Source organism: Nicotiana tomentosiformis, chromosome 2, assembly GCF_000390325.3.
Source record: "Nicotiana tomentosiformis chromosome 2, ASM39032v3, whole genome shotgun sequence".
NCBI classification, from domain to species: Eukaryota; Viridiplantae; Streptophyta; class Magnoliopsida; order Solanales; family Solanaceae; genus Nicotiana; species Nicotiana tomentosiformis.
This window is the reverse complement of record NC_090813.1, coordinates 79,679,794-79,705,122: the sequence shown is the minus strand read 5'-3', so window position 1 is coordinate 79,705,122 and position 25,329 is coordinate 79,679,794. Positions and strand designations below refer to the sequence as shown.

At 37.1% G+C, this 25,329-nt stretch overlaps 3 protein-coding genes and 1 long non-coding RNA gene across 4 annotated transcripts; 2 read left to right on the top strand and 2 right to left on the bottom strand.

The window, feature by feature from the left end:
- Positions 1-3,689: 3,689 nt before the first annotated feature.
- Positions 3,690-7,144, bottom strand: LOC138906561 (G-type lectin S-receptor-like serine/threonine-protein kinase At1g11300). Its single transcript, XM_070195636.1, has 7 exons — positions 5,575-7,144; positions 5,372-5,479; positions 5,089-5,285; positions 4,807-5,017; positions 4,478-4,721; positions 4,243-4,393; positions 3,690-4,142 (listed from the first exon to the last, which is right to left on the bottom strand). The coding sequence occupies exons 1-7, from the start codon at positions 6,854-6,856 to the stop codon at positions 3,843-3,845; spliced, it is 2,493 nt and encodes an 830-aa protein (XP_070051737.1). The 5' UTR covers positions 6,857-7,144; the 3' UTR covers positions 3,690-3,842.
- Positions 4,636-5,337, top strand: LOC138906562 (uncharacterized). Its single transcript, XR_011414016.1, has 2 exons — positions 4,636-4,723; positions 4,881-5,337. It is a non-coding gene; the product is annotated as an uncharacterized lncRNA (long non-coding RNA).
- A 6,611-nt stretch (positions 7,145-13,755) lies between the features above and the next one.
- LOC104092942 (G-type lectin S-receptor-like serine/threonine-protein kinase At1g11330) lies at positions 13,756-17,013 on the bottom strand. Its single transcript, XM_070195637.1, has 7 exons — positions 15,738-17,013; positions 15,537-15,644; positions 15,254-15,450; positions 14,974-15,184; positions 14,656-14,899; positions 14,421-14,571; positions 13,756-14,320 (listed from the first exon to the last, which is right to left on the bottom strand). Exons 1-7 carry the CDS (start codon positions 17,011-17,013, stop codon positions 14,021-14,023), a joined length of 2,487 nt encoding a protein of 828 aa, XP_070051738.1. The 3' UTR covers positions 13,756-14,020.
- Positions 17,014-21,234: 4,221 nt separating this feature from the next.
- LOC104092862 (calcium-binding protein KRP1-like) lies at positions 21,235-21,579 on the top strand. The gene has a single exon (XM_009598574.4). The coding sequence runs from the start codon at positions 21,235-21,237 to the stop codon at positions 21,577-21,579; it is 345 nt and encodes a 114-aa protein (XP_009596869.1).
- Positions 21,580-25,329: the final 3,750 nt, after the last annotated feature.

Here is a 25,329-nt window from a genome sequence, read left to right as displayed (position 1 = left end):
TAAGTAATGACATATTCAGATTTGACCAAAATTGCCACACACGTACGGAGGAATAAGAAAGAAGGACAATAAACATCCAATCATACCCTCGTGATTATTGGAATGGCCGGCTACATAACCATAATTGAGATTCTACTACTAACGCGTGATCCATTAGTCACAAAAATAACCTAGGGCTCTGATACCAACTTTGTCATAACCCAATTTAGGATCATGACCGGCGCTTAGGAGCAAGTTCTCCCAAGTAAGCCTCATCGGTATTTTATAGAAAATTGGACAGAGTTTCCCCTGTTTTTGGACATTCCAAAATCTTTCCTGTCCCAAAATCAACAATCAAACATCCTAATATCAATCCAAACAATAATAACTTTATCAATTAATCAAAATAAGTCTTAACCATTAATAATCCACCCACTAACACCCAGAAATACTAATCTATCTCCAAATTAGATAAGAAAGTGCAATACCATCATAAGTCTATAATAACGAAAGAATACTCATGACACCCATAAAAATGACTATGGAGCGACTCTAAGAGTTTCAAGAAAGAGACTATAACAAATAAATAACAATCTTTGCCCACGCGAATAAATACGGGGTTCACCAGGAACTGTCAACTCATGTACTCTAATTAACGGAGTCCTCGCATGTGTCTACTGTTGCCTTTGTAAAAATAATAGCGGGGAGTGAGTCGCTAGCTCAGTGAGTAATAACACATAACCACAACCGTTTTTAATGGGGACAAGTCAGAAAACATGCTAGTATATTTAATAAAGAATATCATAAGAATGCCCTTTCAGAATAATAAACAATAATCAGTTTCATCACGTGTTTCATGTAATATAATTCAATTGACAATTCAATAATAAGCTCGATAAACATAGTGTAATATCAATATTCATGTTTGGGAGGTTTCAATGAACGGATCATGTAATCGGTATAGCTGTGGACTTCTTTTCAAGAAGTCAAATATAACGGTTGTCCCTACTAAAGGGAAATCAGTAACGGTATGCTAGTTCTACCTTCCCACTAGCGAGGGTTGTAATGGTAATCGGTAATTACAAGGTGCATCAGATTTAACGAACCCGCCGTTAGCTACGGGATCCTTCAAAGTCTACTCTCATTTACACTTGTCTCTGTAATCCGTATATACTCATAGAAAAATATTTTAAAACAATATAGGGCATTTCGGTTCTTATCAAATCATGTAATTGCATTTCGATAACAGTAAATTCAAGAAACAATACATAATATCTAGTAACAATGAAAATATTTAGGTTAACCGGTAAACATCTCAAGTAAATTGTTCGGTACCATATCAAGTAAAGGACTTGTCCCACATGCAATTTCAAAGCATCGGTAACACATTTATTTTCAAAATCATATATAAATCATGTAGGTTATGGAAATACAAATTGCGGTAAGATTACTACTCACAGTACTCGTGTCGAAATACCAAGCGTGCCGCCTCGAACAATCCGTACAAATTGTTTAGATCAATCTATATTATCACAAACAAGAGTCTAAGTGTCAGCTTCATGACTACCAACATAAACGGGTGCTATTCTATATAATTTTCCCTTAGTTCCATTTAGAATAACCTCAATTTAGGCTAACATGTCCCTATCAAACTAATTCTCTGTAATTCCTTCGTATCACCAATTCAACAATTAATTAATTTTATCATAAAAACTCATATTTAATACTACTCCCTATAATTAAACACCAAACTAAATTCCAATATTACAATGGAAGAGTTAAACAATATAAAACTTAAAATTCTTCCAGAATACTCACGTTGCTAGTTTGGTAGTTTCTTGTTACAGCTCTTTGATGCCAAATAGAGTACTTTTTATTCAAGAAAAACAACGGGTGCGTCTTGTTCCTCTTCAAGCCTCGCGTCCTCGTCTCTCCGGGCCAACAGTTTGGTTTTGACTCCAAGTTGCTGTTAAATTTTCTCGCTTTCAATTTGCTTACCAATTAGAATTGTAAACGTTTTCCGGATTTTCTTTTATGTACTCCATTTGTTGGCAAGAAAGTCTTTCCTCTACAAACCCTTATTAATTCTCACGCCACACCATTCTGTTGGGCTTTGGCCTCACAAGTTGCTTCATTTCTTCTTCTTCTTTTTAATTGTTAGCTAAATGACCAATTTGTCCTCGTTTAAATTATGGGGTATTACAGATGGAAGGATGACAACAATAACCTTTCCTATTTTCACCATGCTTATCTTAGGTTTGTCCACCTTTATGACACTAAAAGTTGAAAGAAATGATATAATAGGAGTGAATTTCCATCAGTTATGCTAGTGTGAACTTCCAACAACTCTAACCAGTAGCATTACATCTGTGTGAAATATCTTTAACTCAACATGTTGGTGAGTAAGCATTTTCCTAGATTTGGTAGCTTCTTGATGTTTATTAGCAGTAGCATTACATCAGGGCTAACAAATGCTAACTAATAAGCCCTATCAACCACATAAGCTGAAAATTTATTTTCACCAATTCAGTGCTAATTCTGTTTGTTGCATTGGCATTTATTCAACGACTTTCTCTGCCTCTTGTAGTTTCCCAGATTGGTCAAGAAAATCCACTAGTGAAGCATAATTTTGATCTCCTGGTTTCCTAATGTGCTTTTTCCAGCAGTTAACCCGGAGTTAGACGGAAGTGGGGCGTCTTTTTAAGTTGAACTTTTTATTCGGGTCGAGTTAGTGTTTGGGGTGGGTTAGTCCGAAAGACGGGTAGATATGGGTGAGTTTTTCTAATAGATTAGATGTTTTAATTTCGATCAATAAGAAATTATCACGTGGAATTTAAATAATTATTATTTTTAATTCAGCATTGACATAACGGTCAAAGAGCACAAGTGAACCAAAAAGGTGTATGGTATTTTTAGCCCAATAGGTGGGTAAAGGGTATTTTCAAACTTTTCCAATAGCTTAGGGGCATTTTAAACCCTTTTCTGAATTATCCAATATGGCTAAGTTGGTTAAAATAATGAAAGCAGATTTATAATGGACTCTCGAATTGTCAAAATCAAAACCTTAATGAGGAGATTAAAATGCAGAGGTTTCAGATCCTAACCAGCCACGCTATATATATTTCAGTTGGATGCGTATATGAGAAGCTGAACTATACGAACAAATGCCTTTTTTTCCGAGATCAAAGGTCAGTATTTTTCTCTTACTTTTAATGTGGCCACTTTAGAAGATTACAACAACAACAACAACAACAACAACGAAAACGACCTAGTAGGATTACACTAGAAGGGTCTGAGGAGTGTACCCAACCTTACCCTACAACAAAAAGACTGTTTCCAAATAGTAGTAAAGATTGATAATAATGTTTTAAGTGTTAGGCTGGAACAATTGATATTAAAATTAAACGTTAAGATAGCTGTAATGGAAGTCATTTTCCCCATGAAAGAAAGGTAACTCCAAATCTAGTAGTAGATGAACTTCTCTAATTTCAGGAAACACATCTTTTGAGGCTACTGCTTAACAACTTTGAGTTTGAAGTCTTTACTATCTTCTTGCTTGGATATGGATTCTATTATCAAACAATATAGCATTGCTTTCTCTCAGTGTGTTTGTGGAGGGTACAGAACTAAAACAATTTATTAATCTGATGTTATTAGTGCTGAACTCATGATTAAACACCTACTGCATAAGTGACTTGCACAGTTTACTCTTTTCTCTTGAATTCTTAATGTACTGAGATAATATTGAGTGGAATCATTACCAAATGAATCAGAGGCAGTAATAATTACAGGAAAGAATCAGATACATCCCTAATTACAGGGGGAGAATAAAATACATGCCCAAATTAAAATGCTAAAATGTCTTATCGTCCTTCCATAATAGTAATGCTAACTGTGTTGACAGAGCCTTGAGTTTTAGAAGATTCCTTCTCAGAACAGCTCGGTCTTGTTGTAAATGCAGGTTGTTTAGGACTTGGCAAATCAGAAATTTCACTAGTGAGCATAGATAGAACCACCGAAACATTTGGTCTATCTTCTGCATATTCTTGAACACATAATAGTCCAACATGTGCACATCTCAGAATTTCCCTTTCAAACTGCACATCTATTATCTTGGGATCAACCAATTCGACAAAGTTGTTTTCGTTCCAACACTTCCATGCCTGAAGAGGAAGCGCATTTGACAACACAATGGAAACTTGAATTATGAAAAGTTGTCATTTCATAAAAAGTAGTAGGAGCTTAATTTTCATATGAACTTACACATGCTAGAAGGCTTAATGCACAGTCATCTCGGTGAAAGCTAGTGTTCCTCCTCCCACTAATAATTTCCAGTAACAAAACTCCGAAACTGTAAACATCTGATTTTTCTGAGAATCTTCCTTCCATTGCATATTCAGGTGCCATGTAACCACTGCATCATGTTATATTTTTGAATGTTTACTTTGTGTATTCTTTGCAATCATGAAAAGATAAAGACAAAGATACACGAACTTACTAGGTACCAACAACTCTCTCTGTGTTGGCCTGATCTTGGTTGCCTGGAAAAATCCTTGCCATGCCAAAATCTGAAATTTTCGGGTTCAGTTGTTCATCCAACAAAATGTTGCTTGCTTTCAAATCCCTGTGAATAATCCTTAGCCTTGAATCTCTGTGAAGGTAAAGAAGACCTCGACCAATTCCCTCAATGATGATCACACGTTTACTCCAATCAAGGAACTCTTTCTCTTCAGGGGTTGAACCTGTAAGTTTGAGAATATTTCAAACAATATCCTTTTTAGCTAGACACTATGGTATATAAAAGAAAAGTAATGGTAATCAACTAACCGAAGAGATATGCATCTAAGCTTCTTTTTGGCATGTATTCATAAACCAGCATCTTCTCTCCTCTTTCTGTGCAGCAGCCAAGGAGTTTAACAAGATTACGGTGTTGAAGTTTGGAAATTACCACAACCTCATTCATGAACTCCTCTAGCCCCTGACCAGAAGACTGTGAAAGCCTTTTCACAGCAATTTCTTGTCCCTCTGGCAATTTCCCCTGTAGTTTATCATTCCGTCAATGCCTATTCCGAAAAAGATAATAAATGACTCAATGACAGAGAACATTACCTTGTAAACTGGACCAAAACCTCCCTGCCCAAGCTTGCTAGACAAGTTAAAATTGTCAGTTGCACTTGCTAAGATGTCAAAGTTGTATACGAATAGCTCTTCAAATTTAGCTTGGTTGATGTCATCTGTAACCATGCTTTCCTTGTAGAAGTTTGGCAATGATTCTCTTAATAAGAGCTCACTCTTTTTCTTCCTTCCTGATTCAAAAGCACATTAGAGATAAACTGATAGTGAATGATTAAAGCTACTGTAGATTTGCTAATGTTACAGATTAGATTGTTACCTCTGTGCTTAGCCAAATATTTACATGAAAAGTATCCAAAAATGGCAAGAACTATTGAGCCTACAGGTACTATGATCCCAATGGCTACTTTAATATCTCTCTTTTGATCTGCATTCCAAAAATAGTTTCCATTATACATATGTTTTTGGCAATTGCAGAGTTTTATACTAGCATATATTATTGTTCTGAAAAAGAGGTATTACCAAGCTCAGTGTATGCAAGGCGAAGGAATAAATCTGCCCCGCCCGTGGAGAATTTCTGAACATCAAGTAAGATTCCTTCCCAATGCATGCATCCTATGCCTATGTAGTATGAATAAGCTATGCAGGTATTATTCCTCAAGCAACCCTTATAACAATCTTCAACGGCAAAAGGCACCCAAATAGCAAAATCCGGTACTTTCATCGACTGCAGCCTCAAAAACCAATCTTGCTTACCTTGCTCAATGTTAGAGTTGTTTCTTTCATTCTCTAATGCAGTCTTTCTGATGCATCCATTGGTCCAGTTTCCTTTTCCCCATTCCTCTTGACTTTTTGGTTTAAACCCTTGCAAACAAGTGCAAATTGGTGAACTATTAGGATCACAGCTTCCAAAAGGCCCACACTTTCCATAAAATTCACACTCATTTGCAGGACTTGCCCATGTTACTGTCCAGTCATTCTTCCTAGCATATAGTAGTTTTTTTTGCTGCAAAAATCCTGTTGAGTTCAAGACTAAGTAGAGTATCTCATCACCTTGATCTGAATATGAATAGGAGAAGTAGGCACTACCCATGTTGTCATTTACTAGCTCAAATCCACTGAAATAGAAAGAAGTCATTTCTGGTACTCCAATGAAAATCTGTTTATTCCATGGACCGCTACGCCAATGTGGTAAGCCATTCTTCCATATGAAAATTTGGGGAATAGTTTCAGATTGAATGCCAGCTGAGAAACTCCCATCAGAAGGATCTAAGGGACTTCTCCATGATTTCAACAGATTCGTCGTGTTAGTACTCTTATCGTTGCCAAGTTTCATGTACTGCAAGAAAGAATCTGAAAGATCACTAAAACTTTCCCATAGAGTTCTCCCACTGGAGCTGTCTTTCAAAACTAAGTTTCCAGTATCTGAGAGCTGGGCAGTAGTATTTCTCACAGCTGTTGAAATATTGGATGACCAAATACTCTTCTTCTGTGCATTCAAGATTACAAGATTTCCACCTTCTGATATAGTTATTCTTCCACTAGAATCTTGTAAAGGACTGTCTCTGTTGGCTACCCATACAACACTTGGTGATTGGGTATTATACATAATACCAACATAACGATTCGTCGAATTCTCTGGACTAAAAAATCCCAATATGAATCTGTTATTATTGGAAACTAAAGTTTCTGAACCACTCAGAGATTGATTGATACTAATGGTGTCTGATAAAGCATTTGCTATATGAAAAAACAGAACAAGAACAGCGCGCCAAAGAAATATCTTGTTATAACTTAGCTTCATTGTTTATCAAGATTTCTTCTGCCAATAAGCATGAGAATTGTGGTTATCATCTGAAATTGATTTTCCTATAGTAGCAGTATGCCCTGATATTTTCACTTCTTTTTCGATACCATTCACTCAATAGTACCCTTTTCTTATTTGTCAACAACAAATGTCTGAATCAAATGCCTTGATTGACCCGTCAGATTGGATTTCTTACAGTAGGTGATTACTAAAATGTTTGATCATTAACTTAGGATGGCTAAGGAAACCACACCAACATAAGGAAAATTTCCATGCTAATTAGAAATGTCAACAATATGGTATTTCACTAGAATAAGATTGTCAAATTAATCTCTGCAGCACTATATGACATAGGCAGGAAACTTCCTTCCCAGTTATTTTATAGAGTTATGTTTGAATACAGGAGGCAATGGTTCAAAAATATGTCTACAATAATCGTTTATTTATTTTCCTTTTTAACATAATTTCTGATTATTGAATGTGAATTGTGTATTTGACCAAATCTTAATTAAAAAAACAAATTGAACCTTCCAATTTATGGGTAAAAATGGTGGAGGATTAGGTGGGGGTTTCAGTTGAGTTTTTGAACATGTTACAAAGTCACTTTCTGATTGGTTCCTGATTTGCTTGATTTCCGTGCGTTAGTTAGATATATATATATATATATATATATATATATATATATATATATATATATATGCCAAATTGCAAGGAAATCTCGTTTGGTGTTAATATCCCCTGAATTGATAAAAATTACTAGTTCAGAATTCTAATTTTTTAAAGTTACTGATAATGTCATTATTATATGTATTTTATGCGTATCTTTCCCTAGGCAACGCTTCGTTTTATGATTCGGAGCTTTGGTATTGATGGGCCTCATAAAGGCATTTGCCCGTATTATAGTAAAAATAGCACTATTTGGTCGCTCCCACATACTTTTTATTTTTTGACTTGTACTTACTTTTTATACAACTTAAGGCATTTTTCTCCTTTCTTTTCTTCTTCTCCGGACAATGATTTTTTTATGGCATTTTATAACATATTTTAAGATAGTTTATGATATTTTACAGTGGTGAGTTGTTGTGGCGCTTTATTTTTTTTTTACTATTGCTTAGAATTTCTTTTTCTTTTTTTTCTTAATTGTAAAATGAGTTCGTTAGATTTATCATTGTTTTGACAAATTGATGATTGTGTTTGTTCTTGATGATATTTGGAGGTTATGTTTCAAATTTGATCTCATTTGGAGTAGACTTAGGTATTAAATCGTATACTGGATTGTTAAAATTCAAAGAACAAATTTTTATTTCTTGACAATTTGCACTTCAGACCTATTTGACTTTAATTGCATGAAAACGTTGGTTGCACTTTAGACCTTTTGGCCTTGAGTGCATTTGAAGTTCAAATTTTCACTTGACTTATTGGCATGAAGTGGTAGGAAAACGTTTGTTGCATTTCAGACCATCTAAAGTGAAAATTTTCACTTCACACTTATTGACTTTAAGTACATGAAACCATTTGTTACACTTCAAACCTATTTGGCCTTAAGTGCATCTGAAGTGAATTTTTTTCACTTCAGACTTATTGGCCTTCAGTTTAGGAAAACGTTTGTTGCACTTCGGACCTTTTGGCCTTAAGTACATCTGAAGTGTAATTTTTTACTTCAGACTTATTGGCCTTAATAAGTGCATGAAACCATTGGCTGCACGTCATACCTATTTGGCCTTAAGTGCATCTGAAGTGTAATTTTTTCACTCTAGACTAATTTGTTTTTTAACTTCAAACCCGATAAGTCTGAAGTTGATCGTAAATTGGGTAGGTGTTTACCCTTAAAATTGGATAAAAATTAAACTTATAATATGGTTCCAAGGACACGTAATTTCACTTAATACAAATTGATAAATATGATGATTAATAACAGAAATGAACTATAAAGTAAAGCAAACCAGTGTTGAGACGGAATTCAACCCTTGAGCTAGGGTGCCCTTGAACTGACTGATACCAAAGCAATTAAAAATAAGGCAAGATGATGAACACGAGAGTATAAGTTAAAGAGATAGCATTATATTGGTTTTTGTTTATGCGAGAACAATCTGCCTTACAAATGATTCATACTCCTCTTTATATAGTAGAGGAGTTCTACTTATGGTATAACTCTAATTACAGAAGAAAATTCCATGATTAGCTAATTAACCGTTTCTGATTTGATATGTTCTAAGATTTACGCCATGATCCTCGACCAGTTACCGAGGTTTATGCTATGATCCTCGTCCAGTCACGGATATCTCGCCTTTCTGTTATTGTATTATCTTTGATCTTGCTCGATGTCTGTCTTGTTTGGCTTCGATCGCTACTAGCCTCAATCTCAACTGGTACCTCGGTTCTGAACTCGGTACCTAGTCTTCGTGATTTAGTCTGTTCTATTACGAGGTCGTCCTTCGATGCAATCTCCCGGTCTTGGTCAAATAGTAAAATCGGGTAGGCCTGATTTTAACCGTATACGGATAGTCCCCTCGCTTTTTTGGAGTGTAATGACAAGAAACGAATTGAACCTTCGATTTTTCAACCTCGACCTGTCATGACGTCATCCTCGTGACGGAAGTGACCTAAACCTCCCTTCTGTACAATTACCAAGGCATTAAATATGCGTCAGTCTATGGTCGGCCACCGCCAATTTTGAACCGTCGTTGTGAAATCTATAAATAGCTCCTCTCTTCAACATTTTAAACTTTTACTTTCAAATTTCCAATCTCCAAAGCTTTTTACATCTCCTAAGTTCTTCATCTGCAGATCTACGATTTTTACTGCTAACCTCTTCTTAGAACACCAAACCTTACCATCTCCATCTATTTTTAACTTCAAATCCAAATGGAGAAAATGTCAAAAACTGTTCCTCAAAGGAAAACGCTTCTTCATCGTGGCCAGCCGGCGACAAAACACCGGTGGAGGCGCACCCTGGGGAGTGTGTTCCCGGGAGGTGCGTTCTCACTTTCGACTTTAAAACTGATAAGGCCTCGTCGATTCCTGGTGGATGCGAGCCAATATCGAGGTATATATGCTCGATAACCGAGGGATGCCTTAAGCAAGTAAAGAAAGACTGCAACTGGGAGGTCAAAGATGTGGTGATCCCGACCCCCGAAGAGGATATCACCACACGTGGAACGGGTTCTAAGTGTTTACACTTGCACTTTCACGCTGGACCCTCTCGACCCCGTCATTGTTGATTTTTGCCGTCAATACCAAATGACCCTAGGCCAAATCCATCTTTTCTTTTGGCGAATTGTAATTATGCTCCAATTCTTCATGAGCAAAGTCGAGGGGACGCCTTTCACCCTTGACCACCTTATCAGGTTGTACAGCCCCCCACCTATATCGAGGCGAGTTAATAAAACTCCAATGCCGGGCTACCAAAGGGCTGTTCTTGAGCATAAACGAGGACAAGGACCGAGGTTGGATGAGCCGATTCATTCGAGTTAGGACTTCTGACCTAATCCCAGCCGAGAAGATGTCATTTCCCTAGAAATGGAATATGAAGCGTAAGTACAATCCCCTTGTTTGCTCATATTAATTGTTTTGCTTCTTCTCATCGATATCTTTTTCCGTGATGTAGCGGTTTCTTGGATACCCGGTGCAATTCCTAACCACGAGAGCTGGGTTCGGGACCTGGCCTCGACTTCTACTTATGTAGAGCGCTCATGACGGGATTTAACAAAGGGATGATGGGAGGCCAAAACTCATGGTAAGCCCCCTTTCTACGTCTTTGATGATTTTGTTAAAGCATTTCTTACTTAATTTCCTTTCATATAGGCCTTGGTAAAGATGCTGTCATGAGGCCCTTATCTGGTGAGGAGGAGACTTCGATCCCGGCACCGCAACTGGGGAAGGAAAAAAAGAGAAAAAAGAACTCAACCTCCGAGGATCGAGAACCTAAGAAGAAGAAGGCTCGTAAGCCGAGGAAGAACATCATCCTCCTGACCGAAGACTCTGCGAAGAAGAGGAAGAAGACGACTCTGGGCTGGTGGCCCGAGTGGGAATGATCACCGAGTCCCCAAAACCCATTAAATCAGTGAAGACTGTAGAGACTCCGTCTCGAGATGAGGGGTTCTTGGGAAGGGACTCGGGCGAAGTACCCGAGTCATCGAGGATTGAAGATGCCTCCCACCATAATAAGCCAACGGTGGGTACGACTGTAGGGACTGATCTCGAGGCCCCTTGAGATAGAAAGAATGCCCCAAGTGATCCGCTTGGGGCAATAGAAATTGGAGGTTTTCCGATGCTCCCCTCATTTTTCGAGGAGATTATTCAAGAGGCTCGGGCCTTGAAGACCCTCTACATCGAAGGAGCGATCCCTTCCATGATTACTTTATTGAAGTCGAAGATGCTACCAGCCTGAGCGACTTGGAGATCTCGAGGAAGGACTCGGGCAAGGCATCGAGCCTTTTCAACGAGCGACTTTGTACCAATTAGGGTTTTAAAGGGTCGATATTATCGATACCCATAGTAATTCAGCTGAGGGTAGCCTTTTTAACCGGTTTATGAAAATATTCGAAGGCTTGTTTTATAACGAAAATCGCACGTCTCCGAACCATATTAATTTGGCCGTAGCCTTAATCTTGGGGTTCGCCTTTTGGGCTTGTTCCCCTGTTATACTTCGAACTTGTTCGAAGTATTAGTCCCCGAGTGGGGCGGCCTATAAGATCGAGCGTTGCCTTTTTAAGGTATTACAGTCTCGAGATTTTAGTAATTTGATCATGTCAATTTTTTAGATGGAAGTCCCAGAGTGTGGGGTCAATTGTTCGAACTTTAGTTGTGACTGGCCCTTAAGTGAGTTTCCACAACAGATCACAAGTCATTCCTTTTTATTGCGCATGCATAAGAAGTGACATTCTCATTAGGGTCGGTGGTACCGTTGTACTTGGGAATTTCCGGCATTCGAAATTTTTTCAGAATCAGTTTAGGTGCCGCACTTGGAGGGAAAGGCTTCTGTACAAATTTCTTTGAATCCATGCCCTTTAGAATCGGCGGTGCCCCCGGTATTTTGTCAACCCGGGAGTTGTATGTCTCTACTTTCTTGTCAGTTACCTCGATTTTCTTTTCTCCCGATTCAATCCGTTTAGTGAGCTCCTCGAACATTTTCATAATGGCGGGGTCAGTCCCCGATTCGTTGGCATTCGACCTTTCCAGCACAGGCTCAGTCCTTTGAACGATTTCTGGTTCGATCCTACTCGGTGTTCGGTGTTGATTTTGTAGTTGTGCTATAGAGACCTGTTGAGCCTGTAACATTTCGAATATCAATTGGAGGCTAACTCTACCATCTTCTCCGCCCTGCATACATCGACCACCTAATCGAACTTCCATGAGTATACTACCTTCGGGCTCAACGCCTAAATTTGCATTTAGGGCGACGTATGAACTGACATCGGCGGGATTTGCAATTGTGATCCCTCGAGGTCGGCCTGAGACACCTCGATTCCTAGGGTGGCTATGTTGTCATTTTCCCCGTGAAATCCGAGGTTGTTGTCACCGTGTGTAGGCGTTGTTTGTGAGTTTGACATGTTTATCCTGAAAACAAAGCTTCTTACGAGAACAAGTGTAAAGCAGTGTGTGTTATCGTAATCAGTATTAAGCAATCACTATTATCCTAGGCCCCACGGTGGGCGCCAAACTGTTTACCCTTAAAATTGGATAATAATTAAACTTATAATATGGTTCCAAGGACACGTGATTTCACTTAATACAAATTGATAAATGTGAAGATTAATAATAGAAACCAACTATAAAGTAAAGCAAACCAGTGTTGAGATGGAATTCAACCCTTGAGCTAGGGTGCCCTTGAACTGAATAATTCCAAAGCAATTAAAAATAAGGCAAGATGATGAACACGAGATTATAAGTTAAAGAGAGAGCGTTATATTGGTTTTTGTTTATGCGAGAACAATCTGCCTTACAAATGATTCACACTCCCATTTATATACTAGAGGAGTTCTACTTATGGTATAACTCTAATTACAGAAGGAAATTCCATGATTATCTAATTAACTGTTTCTGATTTGATCCGTTCTGAGATTTACGCCATGATCATCGACCAATCACCGAGGTTTACGCTATGATCCTGGACCAGTCACGGATATCTCGCCTTTCTGTTATTGTGCTATCTTCGATCTTACTCGATGTCTGTCTTGTTTGGCTTCGATCGCTACTAGTCTCGATCTCGACCGGTACCTCGGTTCTGAACTCGGTACCTAGTCCTCGTGATTTAGTCTGTTCCATTACGAGGCCGTCCTTCGATGCAATCTCCCGTCTTGGAAAAATATAAAATCGGGTGAGTCCGGTTTTAACCGTATACAGTAGGCTTGCAATTGTTTTTGCTAAGTGGGTATAAGTTCAATTGTGACCTCAAATCCTGGTATAGATGCAAAAGCCTCATATTATACTATCCATTCGATTGCAAAATTATCTAATATGAACGGTGGCTAAGTTGGTTAAAATAATGAAAGCAGATTTATAATGGACTCTCGACTTGTCAAAATCAAAACCTGAATGAGGAGATTAAAATGCAGAGGTTTCAGATCCTGACCAGCCACGCTATATATATTTCAGTTGGATGCGGCGGTAATTAGTATCGGATATGAGAAGCTGAACTATACGAACAAATGCCTTTTTTCCCCAAGACCAAAGGTCAGTATTTTTCTCTTACTTTTAATGTGGCCACTTTTGAAGATTACAACAACAACAATCGGGTAGAAAGGGTAAGTCAAACCTTACCCCTAACTTCAAAAAGACATAAAGGCGGTTTCGGAATTGTAGTAAAGAATGATAATAATGTTTAAAGTGTTGAGCGGAACAATTGATATTAAAATTAAACGTTAAGATAGCTGTAACGGAAGTCATTTTCCCCATGAAAGAAAGGTAACTCCAAATCTAGTAGTAGATGAACTCTCTAATTTCAAGAAACACATCTTTTTAGGCTACTGCTTAACAACTTTGAGTTTGAAGTCTTTGCTATCTTCTTGCTTGGATATGGATTCTATTATCAAACAATATAGCATTGCTTTCTCCCTGTGCGTTGTGTGTGTGTGTTTGTGGAGGGTGCAGAACTAAAACAATTTACTAATTACAGGGGAAGGAATAAAATACATGCCCAAATTAAAATGCTAAAATGTCTTATCGTCCTTCCATAATGGTAATGCTAACTGTGTTCACAGAGCCTTGAGTTTTAGAAGATTCCTTCTCGGAACAGCTCGGTCTTGTTGTAAATGCAGGTTGTTTAGGACTTGGCAAATCAGAAATTTCACTAGTGAGCATAGATAGAACCACCGAAACATTTGGTCTATCTTCTGCATATTCTTGAACACATAATAGCCCAACATGTGCACATCTCAGAATTTCCCTTTCAAACTGCATATCTATTATCTTGGGATCAACCAATTCGACAATGTTGTTTTCGTTCCAACACTTCCATGCCTGAAGAGCAAGCGCATTTGACAACACAATGGAAACTTGAATTATGAAAAGTTGTCATTTCATAAAAAGTAGTAGGAGCTTAATTTTCATATGAACTTACATATGCTAGAAGGCTTAATTCACAGTCATCTCGGTGAAAGCTAGTGTTCCTCCTTCCACTAATAATTTCCAGTAACAAAACTCCGAAACTGTAAACATCTGATTTTTCTGAGAATCTTCCTTCCATTGCATATTCAGGTGCCATGTAACCACTGCATCATGTTATATTTTTGAATGTTTACTTTGTGTATTCTTTGCAATCATGAAAAGATAAAGACAAAGATACACGAACTTACTAGGTACCAACAACTCTCTCTGTGTTGGCCTGATCTTGGTTGCCTGGAAAAATCCTTGCCATGCCAAAATCTGAAATTTTCGGGTTCAGTTGTTCATCCAACAAAATGTTGCTTGCTTTCAAATCCCTGTGAATAATCCTTAGCCTTGAATCTCTGTGAAGGTAAAGAAGGCCTCGACCAATTCCCTCAATGATGATCACACGTTTACTCCAATCAAGGAACTCTTTCTCTTCAGGGGTTGAACCTGTAAGTTTGAGAATATTTCAAACAATATCCTTTTTAGCTAGACACTATGGTAAGTAATGGTAATCAACTAACCGAAGAGATATGCATCTAAGCTTCTTTTTGGCATGTATTCATAAACCAGTATCTTCTCTCCTCTTTCTGTGCAGCAGCCAAGGAGTTTAACAAGATTACGGTGTTGAAGTTTGGAAATTACCACAACCTCATTCATGAACTCCTCTAGCCCCTGACCAGAAGACTGTGAAAGCCTTTTCACAGCAATTTCTTGTCCCTCTGGCAATTTTCCCTGTAGTTATATTCCGTCAATTTCTTTTCTGAAAAAGATAATAAATGACGCAATGACAGAGAACATTACTTTGTAAACTGGACCAAAACCTCCCTGCCCAAGCTTGCTAGACAAGTGGAAATTGTCAGTTGCACTTGCTAAGATGTCAAAGTTGTATACAAGCAGCTCTTCAAATTTAGCTTGGTTGATGTCATCTGTAACCATGCTTTCCTTGTAGAAGTCTGGCGATGATTCTCGTAATAAGAGCTCTCTCTTTTTCTTCCTTGCTGATTCAAGAGCACATTAGAGATAAACTGATAATGAATGATTAAAGCTACTGGAGATTTCCTAATGTTACAGATTAGATTGCTACCTCTGTGCTTAGCCAAATATTTGCATGAAAAGTATCCAAAAATGGCAAGAACTATTGAGCCTACTGGTACTATGATCCCAATGGCTACTTTAATATCTCTCTTTTGATCTGCATTCCAAAAATAGTTTCCATTATACATATGTTTTTGGCAATTGCAGAGTTTTATACTAGCATATATTATAGTTCTGAAAAAGGTATTACCAAGCTCAGTGTATGCAAGGCGAAGGAATAAATCTGCCCCGCCTGTGGAGAATTTCTGGACATCAAGTAAGATTCCTTCCCAATGCATGCATCCTATGCCTATGTAGTATGAATAAGCTATGCAGGAAAAATTCCTCAAGCAACCCTTATGACAATCTTCATCCACAAAAGGCACCCAAATAGCCAAATCTGGCACTTTCATTGACTGTAGCTTCAGAAACCAATCTTGCTTACCCTGCTCAAGGTTAGAGTTGTTTCTTTCATTCTCTAATGCAGTCTTTCTGATGCATCCGTTGGTCCAGTTTCCTTTCCTCCATTCCTCTTCACTTTTCGGCTTAAATCCCCCTAAACAAGAGCAGATTGGTGAGCTTCTAGGATCACAGCTTCCAAAAGGCCCACATTTTCCATAAAAATCGCACTCGCTTACCTGACCTTCCCATGTCACTTCCCAATCATTCTTCCTAGGATCCAAATATTTCTGATGCAAAAACCCTGTTGAGTTCAAGGTGAAATAGGCAATCTCAGCCTGATTTGCGTATAAAAAGGAGAGGTATGCGGTTCCCTTGTTGTCATTTACTAGATCAAATCCATTGAGGTAGAAAGAAGTCATGTCTGGTACTCCAATGAAAATCTGTTTATTCCATGGACCGCTACGCCAATGAGGGAGTCTCCCATTTTTCCATATGTAAATCTGGGGAACCGTTTCAGGTTGAATACCGGCTGAGAAACTCCCAGCAGATGGATCCAAAGGACTTTTCCATGATTTCAGCAGATTCGTCGTGTTAGTACTCTTATCGACCCCAATTTTCATGTACTGCAAGAAGGAATCTGAAGGATCCCGGAAACTTTCCCATAGAACTCTGCCAGTGGAATTGTCCTTCAAAACTAAGTTCCCAGTATCCAAGAGCTGGGCAGTAGAATTTCGCACAGCTGTTGAAATATTAGATGACCATACTCTCTTCTTCTGTGCATTCAAGATTACAAGATTGCCATCTTCTGATACTGTCACTCTTCCACTAGAATCCTGTAAAGGCTTGTCTCTGTTGGCTACCCATACCACAGTTGGTGATTGGATATTGAACATAATACCAACATAACGATTCGTCGAATTTTCAGGACTAAAGAACCCGAATATGAATTTTTTGTCATTTGAGACTAAAGTTTCTGAATCTAACAGGGCTTTGTTGGTGCTAATGGTGTCTGAAGCATTTGCTATGTAAAAAACCAGAACAAGAGCAGCTCGAAATAGAAGTATCTTTCTAGTGCTTAATTTCATTGCTTATGATGTTTTGTTCTGCCAATTGCATGAGAATTACTTAATTGAATATAAGCTGAAATGGAGGTTCCTATATTTGCTGTGATTTCTTGATATTTTCTCACACTTCTTCTCTACAGTATGTTTGACTGTATAAATTTCGTCTTTATCAGCTGTTGATCTGGATCAGATGCATCTGTTGAGCCGCCAAGTTGGATTTCTACACATTGATTATTTAGTAATTGACAATTAGCTCAGGAAGGCTTACCAAACAAAATCAACGGTATGGAAACTCCCGTGCTAATATATAAATGTCAACAAGTATAGTCTCTCAATGTGAATCCAATTCACAAAAGAAGTAGAAAGAGCATATTTGATTGAGCTATCCTAAACTAGAATAAGTTTGTCAACATAATCTCGGCACCACAACATAACATGGGTAGGAAACTTCCCATGTGTCAACTTCATCAACAATTTAACAGCCTTTTCAATAGGACTTCTGTCTATGTGTCAACTTCATTAATAATACTATAAAGAGTTGTACATTGTACCAATAGTGTTTTTATTAATTAGCGTGTATCGGATCGGTGTAGTTATTGTTATTTTGAAATTGCATGTCTAAATAAAAAAGGCAAAAGAAGAAAAGGAAAGAGAATATATTTTCTCCTCATGTTTTACCAATCATCACATATCATTCAAGAGAAATTAAAGCCGACTTGGAATTTGCTACTTCAGTGTCCCGATCATCACCTTCATTAATGGTCCACAGATTACGTCTTTATTCCTCATTGATAGAGAGGAATATTGGCTTATTTCTACTCAATGAAGATCACTCACTACTCTAAGTCATAGCTTTAAAAGATTTTTGATTTTGTTTTTTTGGGATGGCATTCCCTAGCGCTACATCTTCGGCTTGTAAAGCCTTTTAATGAAGAAAAAGAGATGGGGAAAATATTCAGAAGAAGAAAGAAATGGAAATAGCATCTACTTTCTATGTGTGAACTCTGTGAAATATAGTCTCTTTCACTCCTCCTCCATCTTTTGTTAACTGTTTCTAAGTTCAAGATCTACTAGGAACCAAGTCACTGGACTGGTTCCAGAAAATATGTACTACAATATTTATTTTCTATCCATAATATATCCTCTTTAGCAACCCAAAAAAAAATGAAAATCCTTGCGAAATATAGCAATTAGAGGCTCCCGACCCTTTATGTAGAAATCAATACTTGCTACCTCATGCCAAAAAGGCAACAACTATCTAGTGTTTTTTTCATCTCTAATAAATTTGAACCGTGTTCTGTTCTGAAAGATTTCATCCACTTCATTGACCGTTAGGTCATACCCTCGGTGCAACTAACTCCCTTGATGTAGAAAGCCTTGTATCTTATTCTATACTTCTCTAACGAATAATGGAATGGTAAGTTCACATACAATGTTAGACGTCTATATATATATATATACTCCATTCTACGGAAGTGTAAAATCCATGTTGCTGCTCGTAACCCAATACATTGTGCTAGTTGGGAAAAGAATAATTTTGAAAGAATCAATGAGCAATAACGCAACTGGACTAAAAAGACAGTGTTCCCAGTACATGTTAATAGTAGTAATCAGGTCATTATTCGAACTTTAGATGCAACTTCAGGTGGAAAAAAAGTAGCAACTTCACAAATTTGAATTCAAAAACCTGCTAACTAGAGAAGAATGTCAAAAACAATTTAAAAAAAATAAAAGGAAAATATATATGTCCTCAATTAATTGCGACTCACTTAGCTGGCAAATAAGATATCATTGATTTGGGATTTCGCTGGCAATAATGGGTTGGTTTATAGGTATAGTAAAATTTCTTGAATATAACAGATTAAAAGAAAAGAGAAAAAAGACATGAGAAGTCAGCTTAATATAAAATTGTATATGCTGTTCTATCATAAGCAATCTCAATATTATATAGCCATTAGCTAACTTGACATTAAAGAGAAGTTGTAAATTTATATTTGGAACAAATACGAATTGAATATTCAATATCACCCGTCAATCATATAGGTGAATTAGGCATTTTCGCTAGATTGAACTGAGATAAAGTACTCCTTCCTTCCAAAAGGAATAACAGTACTCTATGTGAGAACGTTGAACAGTTTTTAAATTTTAAATATTGATAACGATAAATAATTTTGATCGACAACAATTTTACGTAATATATTTCAATATTTAAATTTCTAAAAATAAATCTCAAACTTATACACGGAATTCAAAATAAAAATTAGTACGTCAATCAATTCGTCATTCTTGCTGGAATGGAAGAATTATTGGGCTCAAAGAAAGTTTGAAAAAATATTTGTGACAAAATGACTAAAATGGTCCCTTATGGTACGTCTAAAGTAATTTCTGTTACACTTTTTTTATGGTGTCTAATACTCTTTCCGGTCCATAATAAGTAATTTTTTGACCTTTTTATTTTGATCCAAAATAAGTTACCTTTTACATAATCAAGAAGGAATTAACTTTATTTTTCCAGACTTTGCCCTTTGTTTACAAATCCCAGTGTGTCAAGTTAACAATATGTTGTTGAGAAAAAAAAAGAAGTTAACAATGTGCTAATTTTAAGTAAGGGTAGTTTAGTCAAAATATCTTCTTTTTTTCTAGGATTTGGTATTTTCTTAAGGGTGTTCCAAAAGCCAAAAAATTACTTATTATGGATTAGAGAGAGTGCAATACTCTAAGTTGTGGTTTCTGAAGGTAGTTTTTTTATGTTGGGGTTTTTGGAATTTGATGGGACATTCGTGGTGTTTCTTGAATATATTTTTTCAAAGTTTCCGCTAAATTTAATAGCAAAAATTTATTAAATATTTGACACTAGGGGTATTCATGGTTCGATTTGAATCGATTTTTTTCTAAAAAGAAACCAAATCAAGTAAGTCCATTTTTTAAAATATTGAAATCAAACCAAACCAATTAAGTCAATTTTTTATCGATTCAATATATGTAGGTTTTTGTCGGTTTTTCGATTTTTTATCGATTTTTTCTTAAAGATGAGACATACACTATCAAATACATATTTCGGCCACTACATTTTATACGTAATACTATTAAACCAATTGCTCTTTGAGAGATCTATCAATTACTAAGATATATTGATGGTAATTAAATCAAATAGTGATAAATAATTTGAAGACTCAATTAAAAATAGATTATTTTTAACATAAAATAGATTCTAGTACGTAGCAAAAGAAAACTATAACTAGAATGGAAATGCAAAAAACTAGATTATTATAATAACAAAGAACTAGACTAAAAGTGCAAACGATTACTATGTACCCCAAAAATTTAGAAACTTTGTATAAAAATATATACATATATATAGGTGTAATAATAAACTTTAAAAAGCTATCTATAGTCAGTTTGGTTCTTTTTTTTGGTTATTTCTTTTATTAAAATTAAAAACAAACCAAATTTGTTCGTTTTTAAAATTCAAAACCAAAACCATATCAAACCAAAAATGTATCGATTTTTTTTGGTCGGTTTGGTTCGGTTTTTTGAATTTTTATGAGCACCCCTATTTGACAGGGATCAAAAGTGTTATTTTTAACAAACTTAAAGGACCAAAATTACTCAAAGAGTATATTTGGACTATATCTTAGACCTACTCAAACATAAGGGAATTTGTTTGTCAAATTCTCGTACAATCATTGTGGTTATCACACTGTCGCAATATAAATACAAGAAAATTTGAAAAGAAAAACTCCAAAAGAATAAGAATTTGGTGTGATTGAGACAAAAAATAATGTAGAAGTGGTGAGCATACTAAATGGAGTAAATAAGGTACGTACATGCATGTTGTCTGTTGCGGCAGTCATAGGAAATTGCCCTTCAAATCCAAAAATGTTTCTTTCTGCAAAAATAAAAGACGCTCCATCACATATGAACAGAGAGTATTAATTTCCATGTAACTTCCACGAAACTAGTCCAGTCTCCCCCACCATGCATGAAAACTCCCCCACCGATGCTTTTTGCCACCATCCCTTTTTATCCTCTTTCTGTACCTTCGTTTGCATCTCGAAAATTTCCTCTTCTTCATATCCATTATTATTATTATTATTCCAGGTCATCACCACCTTTTACATATACACTATATATATGCATATTGAGTCCTTAGATCCTCTCATTAACAAAACATCTGAATCTGCTGATTAATTATAAGCCTATATATATATATATCGTACTAGTCGAAGCTTCAACTGATTAATGGCTGCATTGGGACGTGACGTAGTGTTCGAGGATTTCTTCCCGTCAATGGTGGAGAAGCTCGGGTCAGAAGGGTTCTTGAAGGAGCTTCGAAACGGGTTTCGGGTGCTGATGGATGAGGAGAGGGAAGTAATCACGTTTGAGAGCTTGAAGAAGAATTCAGCATTGCTAGGGTTGCAGGAAATGAGTGATGATGAGCTGATGTGCATGTTAAGGGAAGGGGATTTGGATGGAGATGGTTGCTTGAATGAGAGGGAGTTTTGTGTGCTCATGGTTCGCTTGAGCCCTGATTTGATGGACAAATCAAGATTGTGGTTTGCTGAGACTGTTGCCAATGTCTTTTAAATTTGGACTAGGATTATTAATTAGTCTATGCTAGGCTCTATTAGTACCATGTTCTTATTTTCTTTCCCTATGTATCTGTCTAGCTTATTGTAGTTCATAGCTATGGTTCTTTTTGTTTTTGCCATCATTAATTAATGTGGTTTCTTCAGAACTCATGGTAATTTGTTGGTTAATTGTTACTCCCTCTTTTCCAATATTTTATGTGCCTATGTTTAACTTACTTTAAGAAACAATAATATTTTTGGTACATATAAAAACTAAATGTATACAAAATATCAACTACTTTCAACAATTAAACGAGATGTTGTGAGAGTTTCACGTATCCTTCATCATCTTTTTACACATAGAAAGGTTATCAACTGATGGATATGGAAAAACTATTTATTCGCCTGTCAGCATGTCCTAAAATTTTGGGTAACATTAAACGTTAAGGTAGTACTTCTGGTATATATGCTTCGATAAAGATTGTCGAAACCCGAATTTACGTGTTGACAATCCACTTATTATTAAAAAGAAGATTTTTTTCCTTTTCTTCTGAGGGAGCGGAGGAAGACTACAATAGGGAAACAGAAAAGAAAATCCAAAATCAAACCTTATCTTATACAAGGAAAAAGGTAAACTTGCAGCCCACCATCTTTTTGTTTTGTTTTGTTTTTTTATTTTGCAGCCCACAATCTTTCTTTTTAAAAAAAATATATTTTACATAGGGAAGAGAAAGGGTGCATCCACGATGTGACATAGTAGTCAATGAAATAAATTGGAAACATAGAGCTCTTAGGTTCATATTCCAGTAGAGTCAAAAATACTGGATAATATCCCTCGACCCTCAGCTTACTAATGATTGGTATTGGAAGGAAACTATTTTTTTTTTCTTCAAAAATTACAGAAAGGTGACAATGTGACGTTACGTTATAAGACTATTCGTGATTACTTGATTGTAAACTGGAAAACCAATTATTGATGTGAATACTCTGAGATATTTACTGCGGAACTTGATAAATGGACTCCAAATGTAATATCATTACCATAAAATTGTAATGGAACTTCTAGCTATTTGAATGCTACTAGCTAGTCTAATTAATGTGTGTTATTATTTAATTGTTTTAGTGAAGAGTTTCCTTTGTGAAGAACTATGATTATTTGTAACAACCCAATTTTCTCTCCGTGTGACGTCGTGACGGCACCTAGTCTCTACAACTAGGTAAGCTGGAAGCCTAACATTTTGCGGAATAATGAAATAAAAAAAATATAAATTTAACCAACTATTCAAAAATTTACAACAATCCCAAAACCCGAAATATCGTGAATCACAAACTACAAAAGGAAAATCTAGTGTCTCTATACATCAAAGTCTAACAAAGGAAAAATACAGAAGATAATGGACATGAGAAAGAGTAAAAGGGGACTATGAGGTCTGCGGACGTAGCAGATATGCCTTGAAGTCTCCAAAGCTGTCCCGGCTCACTGATAGTGCGGCTGATAAGGAATACCTGGATCTGCATACGAAAAATATGTGCAGAGAATAGTATGAGTACACCACAATCGGTACCCAGTAAGTGCCAAGCCTAACCTCGATCGAGTAGTGACGAGGTCAGGTCAGGTTAGGGCCCTATCGGTAAATATATAATAAAACAAGATAGAGTGTAATACCGCAATAAGATAAAAGCTGAAATTTAACAACAATGAAATCATAGAAGGTAACAGCTCAATACAAAGAAACATAACAGGGGAGCTCCCGAGATACCGTCTCGTAGTCCCAAACATAAATGTGCAGTACATGGGGATCTCCCGAAATACCGTTCCATAGTTCCAAAGTAAATATACAGTACAAGAGGATCTCCCGGAATACCGTTCCGTAGTCCCAAAGTAAATATGCAGTACATGGGGATCTCCCGAAATACCGTTCTGTAGTCTCAAAATAAACATGTTGCACGTAGTTCAAGTAAATGGTTAAGGCAAGTAGGCATGCTATTCTAATCTAGCAGGATACTACACATGCTGATGAAACTCAAATAAGAAAGAAATCGGGTTTTTACTTAGTAGAAAATCGGGTTTTTACACAATTATCCTGTGTACGTACTCGTCACCTCACGTACACAGCGCTCATATATAAAAAATAGTACAAATCTTATGGGGATTTCCCCCACATAGGGTTAGGCAAACCACTTACCTCGAACCAAGCTCAATCAATCGGTAAGAATTCCTTTCCCACTAATATCCGGCTCTGAATGACCAAAATATAGCCAAAAGCAATTACATCTCATAAATACAACCATAATAGACTCATCTAATTAATTAAATTACCACTTTAACAAATATTCGCCCTAAAAAGTCGATCCGGGCCCACATATCGGAATCGGGTAAAAGTCACAAAATCCGAAAGCTCATTCACTCACGAGTCTAACCATATCAAAATTACTAAAATCCGACACCAAATAGTCCTTCAAATCCACAATTCAAACTTTTCAAATTCCTAATCTCAAACTCCCAAATTCCACCCTAAATACATACTAAATAGGTGAAAAAATAAATGGGAAAGCAAGATTATTGATCAAAATAAGCACAAGGGACTTACCTCAAGAAATCTCTCGAAAATGCCCTAAAAAATCACCCTAAACCGAGTTTGCAAAGTCCAAAACGACAAAAATCGCGAAGCCCTTCGGTTTTGACCACTGCCCAGGTATTTCCGCACCTGTGGAGCCTGGGCTCGCACCTGCGGGTACGCTTGTGTAGAAAATGTGCGCATCTGCGCAAATCACTTATGCCCTCTGCCTCCGCACCTGCGATAAAGGGCGCATGTGGAAATCCTTTGCGCTTCTGAGGTCTAACTTCGCATCTGCGATTCCTCTCTCGCATCTGCGGGCATCACAGATGCGAAACTAACCTCGCACCTGCAATCCCAGCTTAGGATGCCCAAATCTGCTTCTGTGCCAATTTACTCGCACCTGTGGGCTCACACCTGTGGGCAGCCTTGCGCAGGTGCGATTACAGCATAACCAACACCAGAAAAATCTTCCAAGTCCAAAATAATCCTATAACCATCCGAAACTCACCTGAGGCCCCCCGAGACCTCAACCAAACATACCAACAAGTCCTAAAATACCATACAAACTTAGTCGAAACTTTAAACCATATCAAACAACGCTAAAATCACAAATCATCCTCCGATTCAAACTTAAAGAACTTGAAACTTCCAAATTCGACAACCAATGCCGAAACCAACCAAAACACGTCTCATTGACCCCAAATTTTGTATACAAGTCATATTCAACATTACGGACCTATCCAACTTCCGGAATCGGAATCCGAGCCCGATATCAAAATTTTTACTACCGGTTTAAATCTCAAAAATTTGACTTTCGCCATTTCAAGCCTAAATAAGCTGCAGAACTCCAAAACACAACCCGGACACGCTCCTAAGTCCAAAATCACCCAACAGAGCTAACGGAACCGACAAAACTCCATTTCGGAGTTGTCTTCACACAATTCGACTATGGTCAAAATCCTAAGACTTAAGCTTTCATTTAGGGACTAAGTTTCCCAAATCACTCTAACAGCCAAAATGAAACCTCCCGGTAAGTCACAATAGCAGAAATAGATATGGGAGAAGCAGTAGCTAGGGGATCGGGGCTATTATTCTCAAAATGACCGGCCGGGTCGTTACATCCTTCCCCTCTAAAAGTAATTGTTCGTCCTCAAACGAGCATACAGACATACCTGAAGTGGTGAAAAGGTGAAGTAACGGGTGCG

Bases quoted from the DNA above. Each gene is read 5' to 3' on its own strand.
- LOC104092942 (XM_070195637.1), bottom strand. From the start codon at position 17,013: ATGAAATTAAGCACTAGAAAGATACTTCTATTTCGAGCTGCTCTTGTT. The intron at 15,645-15,737 runs GTAATACCTTTT...TTTGGAATGCAG, and splicing joins CCTTGCATACACTGAGCTTG to ATCAAAAGAGAGATATTAAA. The intron at 15,451-15,536 runs GTAGCAATCTAA...CTCTTGAATCAG, and splicing joins ATATTTGGCTAAGCACAGAG to CAAGGAAGAAAAAGAGAGAG.
- LOC138906561 (XM_070195636.1), bottom strand. From the start codon at position 6,856: ATGAAGCTAAGTTATAACAAGATATTTCTTTGGCGCGCTGTTCTTGTT. The intron at 4,722-4,806 runs GTTAGTTGATTA...TCAAACTTACAG, and splicing joins CTTAGATGCATATCTCTTCG to GTTCAACCCCTGAAGAGAAA. The intron at 4,394-4,477 runs GTAAGTTCGTGT...AACATGATGCAG, and splicing joins GAGAGAGTTGTTGGTACCTA to TGGTTACATGGCACCTGAAT.
- LOC104092862 (XM_009598574.4), top strand. From the start codon at position 21,235: ATGGCTGCATTGGGACGTGACGTAGTGTTCGAGGATTTCTTCCCGTCA.